The sequence below is a fragment of the Rhamphochromis sp. 'chilingali' genome (genome assembly GCF_963969265.1).
Source record: "Rhamphochromis sp. 'chilingali' genome assembly, chromosome: 1".
Taxonomy (NCBI): Eukaryota; Metazoa; Chordata; class Actinopteri; order Cichliformes; family Cichlidae; genus Rhamphochromis; species Rhamphochromis sp. 'chilingali'.
In genome coordinates this window covers 60,799,192-60,817,665 of record NC_137929.1, presented here as the reverse complement: position 1 = coordinate 60,817,665, position 18,474 = coordinate 60,799,192, and the positions used below count along the sequence as shown (strand labels likewise).

The following is an 18,474-nucleotide window of genomic DNA, read 5'->3' as shown; positions in this document are numbered from 1 at the left end:
TTCCGGTGTTCCTGAGTGCGTGTTTTTTTTTTGTTTTGTTTTTTTTTTTTGTATCTCTAAAAATGTTTATAAATGTAAATATTCTGCAGTCGAAATGTATATTTATAAAGGATTTATATGTAAAATAATCGGTAATGTCATATACGGTGGATCAGTGAGTGCGCATCCATATGCGCATGCGTTCACGTGCCTGGGCTGAGTGCTTCGTGTTATCATCATTTTATGCCACGCCTTTAAATTTCCCCTGGAACACAAAACGAAGCAGTGCGGGGGCTTTTATTTTGACAGGCTCCACCACGATTCCTGTTCTAGAGAATGTGTCGTGGAATTTTTATTTTTGGTTTTTCACACTAAAACAAAAACCCAACAGGATATCTTCTGTGAGTTGACAGAAACTTTCTCTTCTTCCTTAATTTTAAACATTTATTTCTTACAATTTAAATCATGCTGACACATTTCTTTCATTTACCACAACAGAATTTCTTTATCATGTAGTAAAAAATTAAGAGGTATTGTTCAAATTGCTCTCTGTCTGGTTAACTTAGACCAAAACTTCTGGTCTCACCCCTGGCGTCGTTGCCCACCTCTCAATTTTAAGTGCATATAGACACTGAGGGCTATCAGGAGGGGCTATGTGCTTACCTGCTGCTCTCTGGCAGGTAGCTCCATGCCCTCCTGGGTTTTAAATGCACCTTAGAATACACATGCATCAACACTACATACGAGCGGGAGGAGGGAGGTTTGGAGTCTTCACACACCCCCGTTCTCTGTTGCCTGTTGGGGCGGGGGGGCTGGGAGGAGGAGTTGGCCATCCGACTGGGGTCTGGAGTGTGGGGCCTCCCTGCTGCTGCCGAGTTGGGGCGGTCTGCTTCTCTCCACCCCAGAGAAAAGGGTAACACTACCTGGGTCTGGGTGCAGTTTCCCCCTCCAGGGGCAAGGGTACCTAGACCCGGGGCTAGAGTATAGCTTTGTGACTCTGGCACAGCTGGCTGCCGGCGGAGCTCACGGGCACGTCACTGCAACCCCCCCTGGCTTCTGCTCCGCTGCTGAATGACCCCTCATCTGGGGCTCCCCTCAGCTCTTTCTGGGACAGTGGCGCGGCTGCCCCTCTGTTGGTCTTCCTTGGTCTCTTGTGTTCTGAGGGCCTCTGGATGTCTGGAGTTTGGATCTCCTCCACACCTGCTTCATGCCCTGGAGGACGGGGCTGTGGCCCCCCCACACCCTCTAGCAGATTATTGCATGAAGGAACCTTTTAAAAACAAGCGCGTCCATGCTCACAGGTGTACACACAGGTGCTCACACACACAAACTACACCCTTTTTGGCTCCTACCTCAAAGCACACTGTGCGCTGTCGATCTTACGTGCTGCACAATAATGTTTAATATTTAGTATTTACTGTTATATTCCCATATATCATTGTGATGTTGTTTATTATGTTGCTTTTTTTTTTTTTGCTTGTTTTCTCTTATTTCTTTCTCAACAGGTGATCCAGGTGATCGATATAATGGATTTTTTGTCTGTTTGTTTTTGTTTTTGTCCTTTATCACCGTTCCTCTTCCTCGCTGTTTTTCTTTCCCTACCTCTCTTTCTTTCCCCCAGTCATGTCTGTCCCGTGTGTAGCAAGTGAAAATAAAATAGAATAAAATAAACAATAAAAGCAAAGGTGAATCAAATAGACCATTATGGCAAGGCTGGGATGGTCAATTTGGTAAAGTAAATCCATTGGGCATCTTTCTTCGCCTTTAGACAATAATTCTGATGGCAAAAGAGCCAAACGGGACAAAAAAAAAGAAACTGCTCTGTTTTCTTACACTAAAATATCTCAGGGATTAGTTAAAACATCTTTACACTGACAAAAAGAGGAGCTTGACTAGTCTGACCCACTTAAACTAGCATCCCCAGGCTTCTACCTTTCTACCTATAAAACCCGAGAGCAGTCAAATGGTGGAAGTGGAAGCTAAATTGGCTAGTCATTCATATGTATATTAGGTCGTTACCTAGGAATTCTGGAGGGAGGGGAGTGGGGGTGAGTGATTGAGGGGGTGGGGGAGTGGAGTGTTTCAGTTTGCCATCTTAGGGAGAAATCAACACACATGGGTGTAGGTCCTTTGTTGCTGACATTTATTGATGAAAACAGTACAAAAAACCAACCATTTGTACACATATTTACAAATAATGATAAAAAGTGAGTGAGTACATTTCAACATTTTCAGCAATCACTCACAATCCTGGCACTGCCACGGTATCTGTCGTCTGCATTTACCACATGTGTACCTGTAGCAGTGAACACATCGCACAGTGGCCTGATTTTTTTTGCATCTGTGTACTTGGATTTTAGGTCGCAAGCCACCCAAAACTTGCTCCATGCACCACTCAGCAGGCCATTTGTAAATATGTGTACAAATGGTTGGTTTTTTGTACTGTTTTCATCAATAAATGTCAGCAACAAAGGACCTACACCCATGTGTGTTGATTTCTCCCTAAGATGGCAAACTGAAACACTCCAAGTTGGTGACTTTTGGAGATTTGTTTCCCTGGATGATTGAGAATGCATCAAGATGAAACACAAAAGGAAGCTCACCGCTTTTAGCAGCTCCCCCACCCCCTCAATCACTCAGTGAGTGATTGAGGGGGTGGGGGAGTGGAGTGTTTCAGTGTTTCAGTTTGCCATCTTAGGGAGAAATCAACACATGTCCTTTGTATGTCCTTTGTTGCTGACATTTATTGATAAAAACAGTACAAAAAACCAACCATTTGTACACATATTTACAAATGGCCTGCTGAGTGGTGCATGGAGCATGTTCATTGGTTCATGGACCTCCCTGAACTAATGGCATTTATTGCAATTGTCATCTTGCGGGGGGTTTACAGGGTTCCATCGGTAAATGACTGCTGGTCAGCAAACCTGGGAAACCCACAGATAATTGGAACTATGGCACGAAACCGCTTCCAAGACATCATGCAACACTCCACTCCCCCACCCCCTCAATCACTCACCCCCACTCCCCTCCCTCCAGAATTCCTAGGTAACGACCTAATATACATATGAATGACTCCAGCATTTGACTGACTGCTCTCCGGCTTTTAAAGGTAGAAACGCAAAATGATGACTCCGCAGGGGTCTAAGGTAGAAAACCAAAATGACTGCTCTCCGGGGGTCTAAGTGTTAAGTCCTTCTCTGTAGCCAATCCACAAATAGTTGAAACATATAAACTGCCTATTTTAAAACACCAAATATCCCCTAAACTATCATCCTAAAACACTTTAATATCATTTTAAGTCATCTTACTACATCATCCTCAAAGACATATGGCATGCAAGTAGCTAAAGAGAGTCAGTGTCACTGTCACTGGAGAGGAACGTGTTTCCATGATCGCATCTGGTTTTACAGTATTATAGTATCAAAGTCTTTTTCTAGACAAAGTATTCCCAGCAGGTTATTTCAGTGTACAGTATAAGGTAAACTGTCTTCCACACGGCACATTACAATGTCACGAAACTAATATTAAATTCATCGAGTCTGCTGTTTTCCAGCTTTTACTCTTTATCGCGTCGACTGCAGATCAGTGACAAGTAGCGTACAGAACGGAGCTGGGCAAGTGGCTCCTCCTACTTTGCGCGCTCCCGTGAATGGGGAAACAATTTTTGACGGGGGTAACTACTTTGGCACAACACCGGAAACCCGATCGGTACCCCGCATGCGCGAAAGGTTTCTACTTCCGGTCGTAGCGTTTTACGATAGTTATGAGTCAGAGTATCTGTTAAGGGTACGGAAGCGTATGAGCTGCCACCCAGGCAAAGGAAAAATACAAGTATATCACGTTATAACGTGAAAAGTTTATTGTTCTAACAAGATACTTTTCCTGTCTGTACAATATACTTTTCACGTTTGAACAACATAATATCACGTTATTACAATATACATAATTATCATGTTCGTACAATATAAATATCATATTGTACGAACGTGATCATATATTGTGCAAACGTAAAAAAATACCATTACAATAAAAATTTTTATTGTAAGAACGTAAAACGTGTTGCATTCGGAAACCCAAATCCATGGTAGTTGTGGAGAGCTCACGCTCTTCAGAACTGGCACTTAACTTTGAATGCCCTGCTTTCAACATGGACACAAACACTGATAGCCCGCTTCTGAGATTTCTTCGGAATCGTGGTGTACCTGAGGACTGTCTCTTACGAATGCTACAAGTCTAATTAGGCACGACGTAGACAGAGGTAACATGACAAAGTAGCTGAGGACATGTGAATCCGTGATTCTCATGCCAGCGATTGTCTGAAAGGTGGGCTACAGAGAGGGACAATAATAGTAAGACTAACAGCATTAATAATATATACATATGACTGAATTCTTGCTTCTAATGACAGTTTGATCCCAGAGGACATGTTTATAGGAAAAGATACGTTTTCATAGGCTGAATTTATCATAAGTATTTTATGACTCTGAAAAATGAAATCCTTCTGTTTGGTTCTGATGACTGAGAGAACACTATAATTCACATTTTAAATTAAAATAAATAAATAACATGCTGGGGATCCTAATTCAGGGGCACTGCCATCGGGCGAGAGACGAGGTACCCAGCGAGTCACAGGGCAAAGAGACCGTTCACACTTAGTGATTCAGGCTGTGGGAGGAACCCACACAGGCCCTGACCCGATGGAGGACTCAAACCCAGGACCTTTGTGATATTTATTTAATTTTAAAAATGGTCTTCAGTTAACTGTTCCTGATATGAAGACATGAAAATGCAATTAGGTCCATATGTTTTTGTAAAATGTCTCTGTACAGCACCGCAGTGGATTTTAATACAGCAACACTGTGATGCAGGTCAGACTTTCAGCTTTGATACAGGTCTCTGTTCTCAGGGGGGATGAAGCAACTGAACGACTGACTGGCAGCAGTTTCATTATAACTTTGTTTTGTTTTTCTGATGACGTCTCTGAGGGCCTTACATTTAAAATTACAGTCAAACTTTATAAAATGCCTGCACTTCACTTACACTTTGATTGTTTGACTGAAATCTTACTTTGGTGGTGAGCAGAGGCAAAACTACAACAACTGCAACTTATTTTATCATTATTATTTAGTTATAGCTGACTCGTGTATGTGAACAAGTGTCTGGTTACATAAACTCAGAAAAGAGTTACAGCTCAAACATGGCCGTCGTCGCTGCGCTCCTGTAACTAAAAATGACACACCTGATGATGATGATCATGATGATGATGATGATGATGATGAAGATAGTGATGGTGAGATGGTCTGAGGCTCATGTCTCCTGCAGTCGATGGTTGGTCTGACGTTCAGGTTCAAGCTCAGGAGAACCCAGGATTAAGATGTCAGTGAATAGACTAGAAAAAGAGTAAAAGTACTCAGTTACAGTAACTGAGTAAAATTACAAAATTACATTTAAGAAAAATGAAATATTTTTCTCTTTATAAAATAAAAGAGAAAATGTGATTTCATTATGAAGGTTGGAGTTTTAGTCAAAGAGGAATAAACAATCTGTAAACAGAAATTAAATGTTTAGACAGTTTCTGATTTTTCATTTTCCTGTTTTTGATCCGGTGTCACTGAAGTCAAATCCATTCATAGAAATGAGTGAAGTCCGTCAAAAGGAGCAGTGATCACTGGTCTAAATTAACTAAAAGATGGTTTTTAACCAAACTGCTTTAGATTCATGGCCTGTGGTCACAGACATGTTACTTCCCCTTATAAGATTGGCAACCCTGTGAGGAAACGCCTGCAGCTTCTTTTTTCTGTCCCCAGAAAAAGAAAAATTGAGCTCCTTTAGTTTCTGTTTAAACCACAAACGGCTCAACCACAAACAGTAACGGTCACTTTGTGCAGCACAAAAACTTTAAAGGCAGTTATAGTATATAGTTGACTAAATGGATGAAAATGTTAAATGTCGTATTTCAGACTCTCAGCTGTGTTGATATAATGAGTGAATGATTTGATCTTTTCACTGCCTGCTGTGGTTCCTCGACTCCTGAGCAAAGATAAAGAGTCAGTTCAGACCTGCAGTTGGTCCTCGTGGTGTTTTGAACTTGAATTCAGCCTGATTTGTTTTTCATGTCTTCTCCTCCATCATCAGTTATCAGGAGAGCAGACAGTCAAAGTACAAGAATTCAAACAAACACAGAGATTCTACTTACAGAGCAGACACAGCACAGATGTTTCCTTCATCGTCCTTCTCACTCATTTGAGCTTTTTTCATTTCTGTCACTGACACCAAGTAAAGCCCGCCCTCTTCCTCTGAGCACCAGCTTTCTATTGGTTCAAGGACAGTGAGGTGTCAATGTGTGTGTGTGTGTGTGTGTGTGTGTGTGTGTGTGTGTGTGTGTGTGTGTGTGTGTGTGTGTGTGTGTGTGTGTGTGTGTGTCCCTCAGTGAGAGAGGCAGATATGAGCTGAAACACAGGAATCAAACCAGGGACGCTGCTGTTATGGAGCTGAACTGGAACCATTCAGACACTGAGGCCCTCTGAACACATTTTAATTACAGCTGTGCAGAGACACATGAACAGACCTGAACCTGAAATAAAAACTCTGCAGCATCAAACACAAACATCATGAAGGTTTTCTGCGGCCACTGAATGATGCTTCTGCTGTGTTCAGTCTGTGGTTGTAGTTTAACGTTTATTCTTTGCTTTCTGCATTAAAGCTGTGTGTGTGTTAGCAACAATCACACTAGTCAGATTTTCCATGTGACAGTTTTTTGAAACCCACAGAAGCACATGAAGAAAACCAGTGAAAACAGATCACTGACGGGAAACAAGAGCCAACAATCATGAATGAACTACAACAATTCCAACCAGTTACCGAGGACATGGGACATAGTAACATAACAAAATTTTGCATTTGAGTCATTTTGGTCTAGAAAGTGAAAAAAACAACATAAAAAATATGAAATATATAAAGAAATCTTCAAACATGTCCTGTGGTCTGAGGTGCTGGGGGGACCAGTTAGAAACCAGCAGCTGGACGTCAGTGGTTGGACTGGTGGACTACTTCAGTGAAGAGTAGACGACGTCTGGCTCTGGTTTAAAGTCTGAACACAAACACACACAGTTCAAACAATCTGATTCACGATTGTGCTTCACGACGTTCACAAGCTCTGTCTCCACTTTTTTCCCTCTCTGTTTAAATCTAACATGATATAACAGAAACTGAATCTTTACATCTGAAGTAGATTCACTCTTCTCATTTCCTGCTTCATATTTTTCATTTAAACCCTCTACTGCACACATTTTGACGGTACATGCTGAAAATTATTCAACATCTCACTAATTTTGGGTAATTATATTGCCAAAAGAAAAATGTTATATTTCAGAAATCCCCTAAAGAAATAACAGAGAAATTATAACTCACACATCATTACACAACTGTGGTTAAGGAATAAAAACATAAAAAAACACTTAAAACGCGTTTACTTATATAACATGATACAGACTCAGGTTTGAATAGTACAGTATCATGTCATACTGATTCTCATGGTTTGAGACATTGTTTTTATTCTGTGTGAAACTTTCCCAAAAAGTTCCTCTGTGCTGTAAAACAGATGTCCACTCAGGAACCCTGCACCATGCCCTGTTTGATTCACTTCACTTTTATTTGCATTGCCCCAAATCACAAGAACAATTGCCTCAAGGTGGTATATATTGTAATGTAATGACCATTCAACAATGTAGAGAAAACCCTGACAATTAGATGACTCCCTATAAGCAAGCACTTGGCTGCAGTAGGAAGGGAAAACTCCCTTTTCACAGGAAGAAAGCTCCAGCAGAACCGGACTCAGGGAGGGACGGCCATCTTCAGGACCAGCTGGGTGATGGGGTTGGTGAATATGTTGTTGGCCAGAGTGATATATTATATTATAATGTCTCAATCTGATTTTGAATGAGAACTCTGGGTCTCTGCTTCTTCCACTTCTCTTTACATATACCCCACTACTGTTTCATTCTCTCTTCTTGCTTTCTTTTTTGGATTTGGATTTGGACTTTGTGTAATTCCAAGTTTAGGACCACATTTCCACTTGGCCCAAGCTTGGTTGCACAGCAACCCAATGTAAATTTCACAACTGTGTGAATTGCTGTGTTTTGACACTGTGTAAATAAAATTGAACTGAACTGAAATAATCCAGCAATATTCCGAAACCCTGTTTTCTAGATTTACTGGGCAGGTACTGCTTGAATTTGCTCTTGCCCCTAATTGGCAACATTTGCTCATCCACACGTCTCTGGCGTAGAAAGCTGTTTCAACATCACGAGGTTGTTGAAACACACACACACCCACAGGCACTCCCGCTACACACACCCCCAATACATTTCCCATCAGGCTTCACCCTTAAAGGACCAAGCTTCCTACATGTTATTGAACTTTTCCAAACACTCAGGTTGGTTGGCATCATTTAAGTTCACATGTACTGGATAAGAGGCTTAAAGAAACTTTCTGTTGCCCTGGTGCAACGCTATGCTAATGAGAGCGTATTCTAGATGATCTAGTTTAATTTGGTTATATTAGCTTAGCTTAGCATGATTGCTGGAAACGGAGTGACAGCCACCTTGTTTCTGTTAAAAGGCAGCAAGACCTGGATGGCCTTGTTCTGATGGTTGTTTGTCCATTCCTGATGTCTTCAGCTCTTACTGCTGAGTAGACCACAGCTGTATCAGTCTCTGCAAAATGAAACAGAGTTGCTTTATCTGTCCATGTAGCCAGATAACACACACCAATTAGTTAAACTGCAGGAATGTCTTAAAGACATAAAGCCGTCCTTCAATGCACATATTAAACAAATATGTAGGACTGCTTTCTGAATGCATCTCTGAATGTTGAGAAACTGCAGTAGTCAGTATAACAGACATTTAACATAATCCCACTGGCCCCAGTCTTCATAATACTGGCCCCTAGCCTGGATAAACAGACACTTGCAAGAGAAGTTTGAAAGTTCCTTCCCTGAATACCACATACACAGTGAAATGCTGCAGGCGTTTAGTCCAGTAAAGTGCACACTTTCCATTGTTTGACTGGAGACACAACTACCAGTACATGTATGCATGTGGTGTACCAAAGCAAACATCTGGACTGAGACACAGATGTTTGCTTTTTATTTGGTTGATTTTGTTTCAAGTTTGTGCTGCACTCAGACCAAAATCCTGCTCTTTATCTTATATGATATATTGATATATATATATATATATATATATATATATATATATATATATATATATATATATATATATATATATATATATATATATATATATATATATATATATATATATATATATATCTTACATGAGCTCTACCAGAGCTGCTTTGTATTATTCACTGTTCAAAATGGTTCATCTTTATCTACAGCTGAAAGGCTGCTTAGTCTTGTGTGTGAGAGGAACATTTAAAGACAGAAAGGAAGTTGTTTAGCTGCTTCCTCTTTAGAGCAAATCTATAAGTGACTGTGTTGTTCATATCTCTTTAAAGGACAGGCTGGCTTTTATTTATATCTCAGTTTAATATCATCCACAGGTCTGATCTAAGCTTGAACCTGAGTCATGATGTCACTCAGTGACTGCAATGAGAATTAAAGACTCTTTTAAAAGTTAAATGAGAAGAGCAAATGCACATCTCGGTCTGTTCGATCTGAACGCTGTTTGTTCATAACTGGTATGAACTGCATCACTCTCTGAAGAATTAAACATTTTAATTACTGCAGCACAGCTGTGTCAAAACACAGTTTTTAAAACTGCATCTTGCAGAGAGTGAGTGTTGAATTTAAAAAATGCAGAAGCCATTCACACCTTTTTTCTTCTCTCAGCACCTCTGCTGTGAACCAATGAATGACCGACAGAACGGCCATGAGTTTGTGTGAACAGGAAGGTGGCATCCACAAAGCTTCTTTCAGTGCAGCCTGAGAAGCCTCACCACAAGCTCGAAAAACCCGGTGCAGTGAGAATTCTCACCAGGTTCAGACTAACTGCGGTTGTCAGCAGCATGTTGCTTCTGTGTTTTACATGCAGAGCTTTAGAAATGAAGCTTTAACTAAAGAACCATTTGAGAGGCTGAAAACACACATTTGATGATCTTTGGCCTCTTTATGTGTCTCATCTCAACCACTTGTTTGTGAACCACATCTGGGCCTCATATGTGCCGCTACTGCACTGCCAAATACTCTGTGATCCAGATGTGGCCCAAAAATCATGATATTAAAGGTTAATAATTTAAAACCTGTATGACAATTAGCCATCCAGCATCACAGATGCTAACAGAGTATACTCTGTTAGCATCTGTGATGCTGGATGTGTTCAGATTGTTTCCTATTGGAAACAATCTGAACACATCCAGACTGGTTCATAAGCGGTGGACCTACATCATTGTTCGCAACCACACGTGGTTCTAAGAAAATGTAGACAAGTCTCATTTGAATCAAACAACTGAGATATTTTATTCATGCTACAACACATCAGTGAGCTGCACTGTTGAACTAGCTGACACAGAACAGTGAACGCTGACTCACACACGTGTCAGTTGTCTTCTAACACACAAAAACTTTTCCTGGACTGTGGGAGAAGCTGGAGTACCCGGAGAGAAGGGAGTCACAGGGAGAACACGCTAAGAAACTCCACACAGACAGAAGCAGTCAGCTGCTGGAATCAAACCCATCTACTGCACCACAGTGCAACACAGATGTCAGAATGTATTTACAAATGTGCTCAATGTTAAATTATTAAATGTTCTTACTTCCCAAAGAGTATAAAAAGAATGCTTCTCAAATCTGTAAAATCCATAAATATCACCTCTGCTTTGTTTTACTGGCACGACTGATGCTCTGCAGCTTTACCTTCATCTGCTGACATTTTCAAATTTAATAGCAAAAATATTTTACTGTAAAATCATCTAAATGGTCCTTTAATCTAAGAAAACGTCTACATTTGGAGACATTGAAGTGTGCGTAAAATGTAAATTTACAAAAGTCTGAGTCTCACCTTCAACTTTCCTCTCAACATCTTGTCTCACCAGCAGAACCAGTAACACCAGTAGAACCACAAGAAAGACTGATCCAACAGACAATACAGAGAAAACAGGAGGAAAGAGTGATGGAGGAGAGAGTGAAGGAGGAGGTGTGGATGTAGGTGGAGGTGTGGATGTAGGTGGAGGTGTGGTGGTGTGTTCCCCTAAAATAAAGCAAACACAGTCATTAAGTTGTCGTCACATTGTGAATGTTGAAAGCTGCAGAAACACAGACAGGTGAGTGTGTCACCTGTGACAGTGATCCAGCTGGATGGAGACTCTCCATGACCGCTGATGTCACACTTGTAGAGGCCTTCATCAGACCTGGAAACATGCTGGATGGTCATGTGACCTGTAGGCTGCTTCCTGATGAGGGAGCCATCTTTATAGAAAGCAGCTGGGAGGTTGGAGGGAGTGGTCTTTGTTTTACAGAGCAGAGTGACGTCATCTCCCTCCATCACAGGGAGGACAGGACTCTGCAGGATCACTGATCCACCTCAACACAGAGACAAACTACAGCATTTCATCCATTTACACACAGCTTCATCAACACTAACTCCACACACTCAGCTTACCAGTGACTGTCAGGTTAACCATGTTACTGATGGGACCCTCTCTGGACTCACACCAGTAAACTCCACTGTCATGAGGCACCATCATAGTCATGTTACAGGAAGAACCAGCTGGTTTCCCCCACTCAACTCCACACTGAGTCCTCTGTTGTTTGCTTGTGTTTCTCCTCAGAGTCCATCCAGCACAGCTGTCGTCCTCCTCACAGCTCAGAGTCACAGAGTCATCTTCAAAGAACTGAGAGCTGCTGGGACTCACAGTCAGACGAGCTGTGAGGGTTAAAATGAAAAACTGATGATCACGTCTTTGAGATCTTTACTGAAAGTTTTAATCCAAATGTGTGAAACCTGTCAGAGTTTATCAGGTTTAAACTGTGACAGAAGAAGGTTACTGACCTTGGTTTGTTGTGCAGCTCAGCAGTGAGATCAGAACTAAAGAGAAATGACACTCAGGTTGATCTGACATAAACACACAAAGGTGATCACTCAGAACAACTTTGTATTATTTGATGTTTCCCTCTAAGACAGAAACATCAAACTCTCCATGTTGTGTCGCCTACAGCCCAGTTTGATCTTCCTGTCAGAGGAAACGTGGATCTAAACCAGGTCAGCAAAAAGCTGCTCGTACTAAACCAGAGACTCCAGGATTTCAATTTCTACTTCTCGATGATCAGAATTATTAAATAAAACTGATCACATCATTTCATGCTTCATGAGCTGCTTCTGTAGTTACTGTAGAACAAGGAAGTCCTTCAAGTTACATTATAGTTACACTGAATACATACAAACAACTAGTACTGAACTAAGGTCTGTCCTCTGCTCTGTTCACACAAACACCAACATTTTATTTCAGCTTTTCACTCATAAATTCATCAGTAACTCTGTGAAACTTCAGACCTGCAGTTGGTCCTCGTGGTGTTTGAACTTGAATTCAGCCTGATTTGTTTTTCATGTCTTCTCCTCCATCATCAGTTATCAGGAGAGCAGACAGTCAAAGTACAAGAATTCAAACAAACACAGAGATTCTACTTACAGAGCAGACACAGCACAGATGTTTCCTTCATCGTCCTTCTCACTCATTTGAGCTTTTTTTCATTTCTGTCACTGACACCAAGTAAAGCCCGCCCTCTTCCTCTGAGTCTGTTTCTTCCTCTATTTGTACAGCGATAGTGGTGGATTCCTAACCTCTTAATGATTCATTCATGTGATACATCTATTTCAGAATATAAACTTGTTATTGCAAAACATTTTATATTAAGTTGCTTGTCTCTGTGATAATTGTAGCTGGGATATAATTAACAGAATCCTCCATCCTCCAACACCATCCTGTTGGTGGACAAAGTTTGAAGCTGGTCAGGCATCAGTTACGCCCCCTGTCTGTCTCTTGTGTTTACGACTAAAGTCATTTGTCTTAGAAACACTAGCATGTGTCAACACGTGTCAGCACTGAGATCAGCTCATCTACCTGCAGGTGACGCTGCTCACAGCTGCTACTCGTAGTCTTTCTCCACAGTATCACAGGAGGTCTGTTTCATCGCTGTGTCGGCTACATATCAGCAGTGTTGGGCAAGTTACTTTGAAAAAGTAATTAATTATAGTTACTAGTTACTTCTTCAAAAAAGTAACTGAGTTAATAACTGAGTTACAAATTCTAAAAGTAATTAATTACTTGAAAAGTAACTATTGCGTTACTTAAAAAAAACAAAAAACGTTTAAGCCTCTGGGGTCCAGGGTATAATTGCCCATTTTTAACTACTTTTGATTCTCCCTCTATATTTTACCCCTAAAAACTCTTTACTTTGCCTTGTTTGGTATCATTCTTTTCAGCACAACCTCACGTGTCTGAATCTACAGTTATGTTTTCATGTTGATATACTGTATTAACACAATTGATCTAAAATCAGACAAAAAACATAAAATCAGAGTAGAAAAAGTGATATTTTTTACTGTAACAACCACAAATATGTTTAATGATGATCTTTCATAACTTTAAATGCAAATATAAATTGTCAATTTTAAAATCCTATGCACAAGTTTTGCAAACAAAGTTATTTGCATAAATTTACCTTTTACTCTTTTTTTATAACCATTTCAAACTATTTACAGAACAATCAGCTGTTCTTCAATAAGATGCCACAAATTATTTGTGCCACTCCAAAAACATAATTTCCGTCCACTATAAAGGAAACATCACAGCCTGATACCTGCAGGTCTGACAGCAGCAGGTGTATCACTGCTGTTTCTACCTGGAGACAGCAGTCGCCTCATTGTTCTGACACACAACACAAAACTATCTACACACTACACACTAACTACACAGACAACACATTAACTACACACTCAAAACATGCTAAACATCACAAATCTCTCACATCTCTAAACTCTCTCTCTCTCTCGCCCTCACTCCTAAAACTTCCCCTGTTTTTGTTTTTTGTTTTGCTCATAAGCAGAGAATGCTTGCTAGTCTGCAACCTTTAACACCCAAAGAGCCATTTGGACCTGGTTTCCACGCAAAAGAAAACACTGGGAGCCACAAATATTTGTGACATCTAAAATGAAGATAACACTGTATATATTGTTTTTTACTTTTTATGCTTTGTGTGAACAACTAAGGTGTGCTGCTTTTGAAATCCATGAAGTGCTACAGAGAAAATTACATTTTATTTAATTAACACATTTTGAACTCTTAAAGAAATATAACAAAAGGAAAGATGCTGAACTAAAATGATCCAGCAAACAAAACTGTTGTGAGCCACCACCCTTATATCGCCTTTGGGCTGTTGGAGCCTTGACCTGACTTTTAAAAAATAATTGGAACAAAAACACTATGCTGCTAAAAGATGAATAATATATTATTATATATAATAGATAATAATAATAATATATTATTATTCATAATAGAATTTTTAAATATATATTTTACCAGGGTTTAGTGTGTCTGGCGGAGCGCAGTCTGCAGCGCCGCTGTAGGGGAGGCGGACGCACCTGAGCGGCACCAGCAATCACGCCTCGCCGCCTTAACGTCTGTGCTCTCTCTGCTGTTGTGTTGGTGTGTGTCGGGCTGTGAGCTGAAAAGCTACAGCCGGCTGTATGCGTACAGCAACCGTGTGTGAAAAGTGGTCAATAAAGAGATGCTGAAAAGCGAGTTCATGTAAACATCGTCGGGTCTGCCGTTTACAATAACGGTGTGTTCACACCGAACGCGATGGACGCGAATAAAACGCCCCAAACGCCCCTAATTTGACGCGTGTACATTCGCGTCTCAACGCGTGTCCAAGAAAAATCCATCGCGCGTCAAAATATGATATTTTGACGCGCGTGACGCGCGTGAACCGGAAATGTGGGAGTTTCCATCTTTGCAAGATGGCAGCTGTCGAGCTAGCGCTTGAAGAGAGAGTCTCCCTTCTCTATTTACTGTGGAGAGCAGAGCAGCAGCGTAAAAGACGTCCTCGCCGTACCTGGGTCCATCAAGTCCTCCAGGCGCGTGAGCAGTTTGGTGAGTTTCACCATTTGCTCCAGGAGCTGCGCCTGGATGACGGCAGATTCCAGCGATATCATCGTCTGTCACCCGGCCAGTTTGAGGACCTGCTTTCCCGCGTCGGTCCCAGAATCGCCCGCCTAGACACCAATTACAGGCGCTCAATCCCACCTGCAGAGCGCCTGTCCGTCTGCCTGAGGTTAGTAAAAGTGGTCAATACGGTAGTCCTTTATTGATACCTGTGCTAATATATGCTAAACCATCCATTTATACACTGCTAACATGGATGTGCTATGCTAACAGTGAATGCTGTCGGCGTTTACTGATGGCATAGCACATCCATGTTAGCAGTGTATCGTGTATACACTGCTAACATGGATGTGCTATAACAGTGAATGCTGTCGGCGTGTATAAACTATCGTTTATACACTGCTAACATGGATGTGCTATGCTAACAGTGAATGCTGTCGGCGTTTACTGATGGCATAGCACATCCATGTTATCAGTGTATCGTGTATACACTGCTAACATGGATGTGCTATAACAGTGAATGCTGTCGGCGTGTATAAACTATCGTTTATACACTGCTAACATGGATGTGCTATGCTAACAGTGAATGCTGTCGGCGTTTACTGATGGCATAGCACATCCATGTTATCAGTGTATCGTGTATACACTGCTAACATGGATGTGCTATGCTAACAGTGAATGCTCTCGGTGTTTACCGATAGCAAACTGGTACTGTTTATAATATTTCTAGTGATACTCAGATGGTCTCATCAAGTCCCGATTTAATTCGATTTATGCTGTTATCAGTGGTTGAATGATAGCATGGCTGTGGTGTCATAGGTATGCTCTCGGTGTTTGCTGATATCAAACTGGTATTAGGACCACTGTGGGTTAATCTTTGTAGTGATACACACTCCTTTTGTTTATTTATACCTGGTTTAATTTCTGGGATAGTTGAATATTTGTATATAATCACTGCAGACTGTTTTAGATTATATCAAATATATATCATGTAATTATCCTTATAATTACAAAATGTTTTATGTAAGATTTATGTTTTGGAATTTGTAATTTTGGAATTTCAATAATGTATTTTGTAACTGCAGTACACATAATACACATTTTAAACAATTTTGTCCAGGTTCCTTGCCACCGGGGACTCCTTCAGGACCATCACGTTCAGTTTTCGAGTCGGTGTGTCCACGGTGAGCCAGATCATCCCCCAGGTAGCGACGGCCATCTGGGACTGTCTAGTGGACGATTTCATGGCTGTGCCTTCAACTGAAGACTGGCGGTCCATCGCAGAGTGTGTGAAGGCAACGTGTGTTCTCCACAATTTTCTGCGCTGTGTGGACGAGAGAGGGGCACCTGCTGTGAGGGGTGTGGCACCTGCTGTGGTGGAGCCGTTGCAAGGCCTGGGTCGTGTAGCAGCAAACAACTCCTCCAGAGAGGCTGTCCTGGTGAGGGAGAAGTTCATGGCCCACTTCTCGGCAGAGGGAGCTGTGTCTTGGCAACCAAAGGAGTAGCCTGTTTGAAGTCTGAGTGACTTCCCCACAACGGCTCTTTTAAGAGCCACCCACAAACCTCTAAAGAGTGTTCCTGTCTTTTTAAAATTTTCTTAATAAATGGATCTCTACTCCAAAATAACCTAACCTCTCTTTATTCTCTTAAGTAACTTGTCTTCACTATGTTCCTATAACCAGTGTGATGCAAAAGTTTGAGCAACCTTATTAATAGTCATTATTTTCCTGTATGAATCGGTTACAGTAAAAAATGTCAATTACATATATCATATAGGAGACACACACATTGATATACACTACATATTTATGTTATTTCTCTTTTTATGTGTTGCCAATATATGCACCTGCTTTATTTAGTGTAAAGTTATTGCACACTTTCTGTAAATCCAGTGAACTGCATTTCACTTCTCAAATATCACTGTGTGTGTCTCCTATATGATGTATTTAACTGACAATTTAAATTGTGACAAATAACGATTTGTACAGGACAATGATGGCTATTAACAAGGTTGCCCAAACTTTTGCATCCCACTGTATCAGTATATTTTGTCATTAGTATAATATGAAATAAATTCTACTTGTGTCAAGTCGGGTGCCAATATTTGCTGTGTAGTAGAACAGAGACATTTGTCATTATAAATGTTTATTTGATAAAATATATAAATTCAGTAATAAAAAGATTCAACATAAATATATGAAATTTAACTATTTACAGAGAGACAGGAATAAAAAGGACCCAGCTTGGAGTGGAAGAGCCTCAGGGGAGAAGGAGGAGAAGAATAAGAACATTGTTTCTGCCCTGGAGAGCTGCTGCCTCATCAGAAAACTACTGATCATTAGGGTCCAATGTTTCCAAATTTAGCACAGCTGTGCTGTTGTCAAAAACTAATTTATGAATTTGGAATTTCACGAATTCTCGTGTCTGAGGCGGCATGCTCTCCAGAGCAGGAACAAGGCCGAGGAGGAAATACTCTGTTGCAGACGGGCGTGGCCTCTTTAGGGACTCCAGGATAGCCAGCTCCACCGCCGATGGACCATCCTGGGACCCTTCCCTCGACCGCCTTCGAGCTCTCCTCCTCTGTGGGCCTGTAAAAAACAGAACAAAACACCACAAAGAAATGAGAAGGCTGCTACTAGATTGTCATTTTCAAAATTGAAAAAAACCAGGATATGAACAGATTGGTTGTAGATATTTAGTAAAGGTGATCACAAGGGAATCCAAGCAAGTAAAAAGCTATCAGTGCTTGATGTTCATACCTGTGGGTGCAGCAGCAGGAGTGGAGGGACCAGGGACTGGGGAGTCAGGAGAAGCAACAGGGGAGGACTCTGCTGCATGATAACTTGACTCTATCAAGACAATATTAAATGTTAACAGGTTGAAGACAATAGTCATAGAGAATATTATATTATTATATACTTATTATTATATACAGTGGTCTCCCATTTATTGCAGCACATGAACAGTAGTCACAGTTCTCACAAGTTGATTCTCAAAGTGCAAACCTTTGTCGATTTTAAAACGTAAAAGTATTATGCCGCGCTTTTTCTCCGTCTGCGGCGCCACTTTTGTGCGCCTTTTTTGCTCCCGGTGCAGGTGTCTATTTCCGAATGAGGGTCATAGTTATGAGTGTTTTTGTGCTGTTTTTTTCTATTTGAAGTGATGGTTATCAAAACCAAACATGATAAGTTTGGCAAGCGCAGGAGACATGACACGGAGGAGATTTGTCATTTGGGCTGCAGAATGCAATGCGCATCGTTGAAAGCTGTACGGTGCAATAAAAAAATCAGCGAAAAGGCGAGGCAGTGACGGATGAACAGCGGGACTACTTTATACTGTTTATTAATAAACAAAATATATTCCTGTATG

At 40.9% G+C, this 18,474-nt stretch overlaps 1 protein-coding gene and 1 long non-coding RNA gene across 2 annotated transcripts; one reads left to right on the top strand and one right to left on the bottom strand.

Moving 5' to 3' along the window:
- Positions 1 to 6,556: 6,556 nt before the first annotated feature.
- LOC308406530 lies at positions 6,557 to 11,188 on the bottom strand. Its single transcript, XR_013973562.1, has 3 exons — positions 11,004 to 11,188; positions 8,585 to 8,696; positions 6,557 to 7,072 (listed from the first exon to the last, which is right to left on the bottom strand). It is a non-coding gene; the product is annotated as an uncharacterized lncRNA (long non-coding RNA).
- A 3,772-nt stretch (positions 11,189 to 14,960) lies between these two features.
- LOC308403095 (uncharacterized protein) lies at positions 14,961 to 16,758 on the top strand (the record flags this gene model as incomplete). The annotated part of the gene is made up of 2 exons (XM_080892346.1): positions 14,961 to 15,274; positions 16,226 to 16,758. 2 exons carry the CDS (start codon positions 14,961 to 14,963, stop codon positions 16,608 to 16,610), a joined length of 699 nt encoding a protein of 232 aa, XP_080748472.1. The 3' UTR covers positions 16,611 to 16,758.
- Between the last annotated feature and the right edge of the window lie 1,716 nt (positions 16,759 to 18,474).